We start from the raw sequence: 6,000 nt of genomic DNA, 5'->3' as shown, positions 1-6,000 counted from the left end.
AATAATTCATTGCCTAATTAGTTTTACAGTTGCCTTTTATTTTTACAGAATTAATATTAAGTATGGGTTCCAAGGCAAAAGAGTGTTAAGTGCAAAAAGCTCCCTGCTTTTGAGTTTCCATTTTTTTCAAAGGAGGAGGCATGGTGATTGTGATTGATGACTAACATTTGAATTCTTTGGTAACAAGAAAACTTCCTCTATTAATGCAGATAGGCTCCTAGGATGAGTTGGCTGGGACAGAGAGGTTAAGACCTTCTTGAATTGGGCAATTCAGCCAAGCTGGCCTCCTCTAGTCATATACCATTCCTTATTCCTGGAAAGCTCTCTCCTTATCTCCATCTCTAAGATGCAGCTTAGGTGACATCTTCCACACAAAGAGCCCCAGCTCCTATTGCTCTTTCTCCCAAGTTACCCTGCATTTAATGTGTGTGTATATGAACACATATGGGTAATTATTCACTTTATGTGGTTTTTTATATGTACTTTAATTTTCTTCAGAATGTGAGTTCATTGCAAATAGTTTTCTTCTTTGGATTGATACATTCCCCATTGTCCAGAAGTACCTAGCATTCTATATGTGCTTAATACTTGATGACTAATTATCCACTGTCACACTGCCTCTGGAGTAGGGGCTCTTAGAGTTCATGAATTTCAATGGGAAAAAAATTTGAATTTAATTTGAAGACAAGTTAGAGAGTTCTAGAGGGATCTGGAAAGGCTTCCAGGGAAGGGAGTACATTTGAGGAAGAGGAAATATCTTGGGCAAAAATGAGGAGGCAAGAGATAAGCAGTGGAGCTTAGGGAACAATGTTTACCAGTGTGGCTAGAACAGAAAGCATAAGAAGGGGGAGCCTGGAAGTGTAGGCTGCCAAAGGGCTAGAGCGAGTCTGAAGGCCTTTAAATGTCAAAGGTAAGGTATTTGCATATCCTCTTGGAACTGTCACAGATTCTGGAGCAGGGGGTTGACATGGTAAGATGTGTAAAATTACTTGCCCTTTGGAGATTTCCTCATCTGTGGGAATAATACTTGTGCCACAAGCTCTCTAACTGGGTTTTGAGGATCAAATGTGAAAACATCCATTATATTAGAGTTGATTCACATGACCACACTTTGAGATCCTACAGATATTATTTCTGTTTTGTAGATTAAGAGATAGACTTAGTAGTGACTTGCCTGCAGTCAAGCTAGTAAGTGCCAGCGGGTGCAGGAATGGGCTGGGGACCTGTGTCTCTTCTGCCTCCAAGGCCAGAGCTTTTTCCACTTTGCAAAACTGTGTCCCCTTGTTGGTAGTCACATTAATGGGGTTGCCCATTTAACTTGATAACCTTTCTGTATCTCATCTCCAGCAAGTGGTTCTTGAGTTTCAGTTATAGGTACCCAATAATATTCTTGAACAGCCCTGACTATGGGGAAGATTTTTGCCTCCATCAGGCCATGACTCACCTGTCCCTTCCCACCACTGCTGGGGCCTAGGAGAATAGTAGTAGTCCTTTTCTCACTTACTTGGCCTTTCCATCAGTACCTAGAGGGTAGAGGTGCCCTCCTCCCCACCCCAATTTCTCTCCAGATGAACTCCCCAACTTCTCCCCCTTCGACTTTAAACTTTTTGAAGGATCAATCAGAAGCTTTATTTTAGCATGACAATAATAAACGAACAGCATTCAGAGATAGGTGAAAACTAAGACATCATTTATTACAAGTCAACTGTGCAGGCACTTTTTTTGATAGAAGGGCAATATTGCCAGGCCCGGACACGTTGGCTGCAGAGGTGCCGGGGAGAACAGGCAGCCTGGGAAACGACCAGAGCGTAGGCTGGGCACCAGACACCTCTGCTCTAATGAATGTTTAGGAATGTTTCAACTTTATTATTAAGGATACAAGGAAATAGAGCTGAGGCCCTGCCCTAGACTTCGGCCATTCTGGGTTCATTTCTGAGCTGGACAGCATGGAGCTGAAGTTTTTCTTCTACTACGGGAAAGAAGAGAAAGATGATGAAGAGGAGATGTCCTTTTCTGCTTTCGTTGGGATGACTTGGGACCCTTTGCCTCTCCTCTTCTTGCTATCATCTATTGAAAGCAAAATCCCCAGTGCTCTATTTCCACCTTGTAGTTCCTCCTTGTTGCAGGCATGACTCAGGTTTTCTTTTTTTACGATCAATCACAAAGGAAACACAAAGACAAAACAAGGCAACAAAGGCAACAGATTAACAGGTCATTTAAGTAAAAAATCCCTCTTCTTCATGGTAATGGGTCCCCGGCTCACAGAAGTTCACCCCCTCACTCTCAAGGTACAGATTTCACATCCAGGAAGAGAACATCATAAGTACAGCCATGTCATGTCCTTGATCCCAATGTCTGTGGGGAGAAGTCACCTGCTTCTCCAGATACTTTATCCAAGGTCTACTTTTATGAGATCAGGGAAGACCCAACTGTAAATGCTCTTTCCATATTTTCAAGTGAAAACATTTTGCTTTTGGGTGTTCAGAATGATATATTCTTTACCAACCTGAAAAGAGATTTTATACGTATGCTGTGGTCAAATTAATGGCCCCAATTCTTCATTGACTTAAACACATTAAAGGAAAGCTGCACAGTGTTAATATAAAAGGTTTTTATATATATATATATAATATATATAATTTGGTCTTCCATTAAGGCAGTTGTTACAGTTTTAAAATTCTGTAAACAGCATACAAAGAAATAGTTACCATAAAAACATACAAAAAGGTAGACTTGGGAAATATTGGCAAAAGGGGCCTGTTCTCTCCCTTTTGGTCCTATTACACAGCCCACAGTAAGCAAATGCAAAAGGCAGAGGAGCTGAAACAGCACCATGTATAGCTTGCAAATTAGCAGGCTCATCTGAAAGGGTATTTCATCTTGTGCCCAGGGCATATTTAATACCAATGCAGATGTTTAAATTAATGCGTTCTCAAAGAGCAGAAAATTGATTTTTGAGCAATACTGCCCAACTCCCACAAGAGTATTTTCCAGAATACCGAGGTGATGTTCCAGTTGGTCCTATCTCACTTATGAGCATACATGTGTATGTTCTGCAATAAAACCAGAGGCCAGAACAGTTTGAGAGGGTCTATCATCAGCTGCAGGAAAGTTACAGCTTTGAGACTGGTCCATTTTGAGTCCAACTTCATCCATCAGATTTGTTTGCCCGAGGAATAAAGGGGTAAACTGGAGGGTCAGAGTGTCTCCGTTTTGCTGCAATTGCCAGGTCATAGTCATTCAAAGGTTCCTGGGCTTGGGCTGGGTCATCCTCTGGTGTGATATACACCGACTGAATTTGGTCTGTTCGCCGAGCTGGCTGCTCCCTGCGTTTCACTGGGACCTCAGCCTCCTTCAAAGATGAAGTCCGCCTCTGGAGGTGAGTTGACAGGCCATATGGGAGCTTGATATTAGATGTTGGCATTATTGGAGTCCTCCGAGGGATTTTAATTCTAACTGTCATTGAAGATGGTCTTTGTCTCATCTGAGAAGAAACTGGATAAGGGTTTGAGGACGTCAAAGGAGCTGAAATGCTGGATGTTCTGGAAGTAGGCACACTGTGGCAAGGAAATGCGAATGTAACCGCTCCTTTTAAAAGGGAAATAAGGCAAATTATTGCATCTTTTGGAGAAGGCAGTGAGATCCTGGAGTGTCATTGCAGAGGTAACCCCAAAATCTGAAAAATCATTTGAGAAGGTAAGAAAAGTACACACTACCTTAATACTGACCTTCCGTGTCCACCCGCCCCGATCGGTCTTCCAAAAGGCTCTCAGTGCTTACTGATGTCTCGGAATCCAGATTTTCCTCATCTGAGCCTCGCTGATCTAATTCAGGTAACCGGTAAGTTATATCTTCCCTGTGTGAAGAAAGGATTTAATATAAATGATACTCTGTAAAAGTTTAAAAAAATATATCTAAGAACCATGAAAATCATGCCCTGTTGGAATGACTTGGGACTTTACTGATTATCTAGACCCAACTTCCCCCATGTTATGCATGATGAGGCTGAAGTCCAGAGAAAGGAAGGGGTTTGCTCAAGGCTGTGTCAAAACAAGGACCGGAATCCACTTCTTCTGTAGGCCAGCACAGTCCTGCTGCTGCCCCATCTATGATGGCTAATCTGGGTAGTGACTTTTCTTCTGGTCTGTCTTATATTTGGGCTCAGAGATGGTAGGGAAAGGCAAGAAATACCCTGAGGAATATACAGGGGCAGCAAGGTGGCACAGTGGATAGAGCACTAGATCTGGAGAGGTCCTGTATTTAGATCTAGGTTCAGAAACTTCCTAGCTGTGTGACCCTGGGCAAGGGAGAAGAGAAATGGGGGGAGAGAGCAAACTGCAGAATTTACTTTTCTTCCTTTATTGACTGGATGCGTTCAATCAGAATTTCCTTCTCCCGATCATCGTCTCCTTCTGCTTGTTCCTCTTGTAGGACGCCCAGTCCATCGAAATTGTTGTCACTGAGCTTAGACTTGGGGCTTTTGTTCTAGAACACAGAAGGAAGTCTAAGAGGCATTCTCTCTTCAACAACAAGAGTTAGTACTAGCTGTGACAACAGACAAGCTGAAGAAGCTGACAAGCTGTTAATTCACACATGGAGGAAACATTTAGAAGACAGATAATGGGTAATCTATCAAGATTTGCTTGCTCAACTCATTAATAGCATATCTTCTTAGCTATAAATTGATTACTTCTAGCAATTGTTGCAGTTTACCAACTCCATGAGAACAAAACCAAATGACTACCATAGAGTTTCATGCATTTGAGTATATTTAATGATGTAGTTGAGTTCATGCTAAAAGAATTTCTAAGAAGCTGTGAAAACCCAGGTCATGCCATTGTGCCAGAGTCATGCATAAGGAGACCACCAAGTTTTGTACATACCATAACCCCCTCATAGGGAGAAGAAAACCCCAGTTTTAGAGGCCACAGCTAGAGAGAGACGAAGACCAGGTTGACTACATCAAATATACACAGTCACTTAAAAAAAGCTTAGACAACAATTGCTCTCCTGGGGGTCAGAGGAAATGGGTCTGCTTCATTCAGTTACCCATATACACCACCCTCTTCTTTCCACCTTCATTTTTCCTAGCTATGTACAAATAGGGGACAAAAAGTACATGGCTTGATGTCTTGTTGTAGCTAAAGTAACACAATGAATCAAGTCAGGCTCTGCAGCACCATTTAAGACTGCTGAGAGATGCAGCTAAGAATCTGCATGAACAAATAACGTGTCTTAAACTAAATACGATCAAAGCAAAGCAGAGGCAAAGATTTCCCTGTGGATGCAGAGACTTTGTGGCAGGAGGGCCTTCTGGTTTTTAGGACAGAAGCCCAGCTACATACAGAACAACCTTCCTTCTCTGGCTCAACAGCTCTTGCTGTTGGCTAAGAAGACTCAAAAGCTACAAATGAGAATGTGACTAGGGGAAGGCTGAAGAGGAAAAAAGGTGAGGAGGCCAAGGGTATTCTGCCTCCCAACAGGCTGGATGAGAAAAAGAGAAGATAATCTGTACATGTAGGTATTTACATGAGTAAAAAATTCCCATACCTACCTTTAACATACCTTATATACACTTCTCTAATGCCTACTGAACCACAAACATTAGCTTAATGAGACAGTCTTTCCTGTATAAGGGCACAAATATAACCTGCTTTCTTTTTGTTTTGGCATGGACATATACTCTGGCAAAGTGATATGAGAATTAGAGGGGGAATTTCTTTTTCTCTGAACTTCAATTTGCCAGTGAAAATCTGGTCAGTGAGACTTTGATGGAAAGGTTAGTCTGGCCTGGGAGACTATCATTTCATGCTCCAATTGAATGAATCTTCTGCATTTCATTAAGTCTCAGCCCTCAAAGTTCATTACATTTTCTTGTGCCTCACCCAGCCTGGTTATGAGTCATAATTCCCTTGGCCTCCTTATCCACTTCCTTGAATCATGGTCTCATTTGTAGCTTCTGGGTCTTCCCAAACCAATAGCAGCAATCTAAGGCTTGAA

At 42.0% G+C, this 6,000-nt stretch overlaps 1 protein-coding gene across 1 annotated transcript in view; it reads right to left on the bottom strand.

The window, feature by feature from the left end:
- Window positions 1-1,669: 1,669 nt before the first annotated feature.
- MYO9B (myosin IXB) overlaps window positions 1,670-6,000 on the bottom strand; it is a 110,308-nt gene continuing 105,977 nt past the window's right edge. Inside the window, exons 37-40 of the mRNA XM_044671653.1 lie at window positions 4,884-4,931; window positions 4,349-4,485; window positions 3,729-3,856; window positions 1,670-3,588 (exon numbers count right to left, since the gene is read on the bottom strand). Coding sequence (XP_044527588.1) covers window positions 3,149-3,588; window positions 3,729-3,856; window positions 4,349-4,485; window positions 4,884-4,931 — 753 coding nt within the window. The 3' untranslated portion in view covers window positions 1,670-3,148. The remainder of the gene's footprint in view (window positions 3,589-3,728; window positions 3,857-4,348; window positions 4,486-4,883; window positions 4,932-6,000) is intronic.

The sequence above is a fragment of the Gracilinanus agilis genome, chromosome 1, assembly GCF_016433145.1.
Source record: "Gracilinanus agilis isolate LMUSP501 chromosome 1, AgileGrace, whole genome shotgun sequence".
Taxonomy (NCBI): domain Eukaryota; kingdom Metazoa; phylum Chordata; class Mammalia; order Didelphimorphia; family Didelphidae; genus Gracilinanus; species Gracilinanus agilis.
The sequence above is the reverse complement of the archived record's forward strand: the minus strand, read 5'-3'. Positions and strand labels throughout refer to the sequence as shown.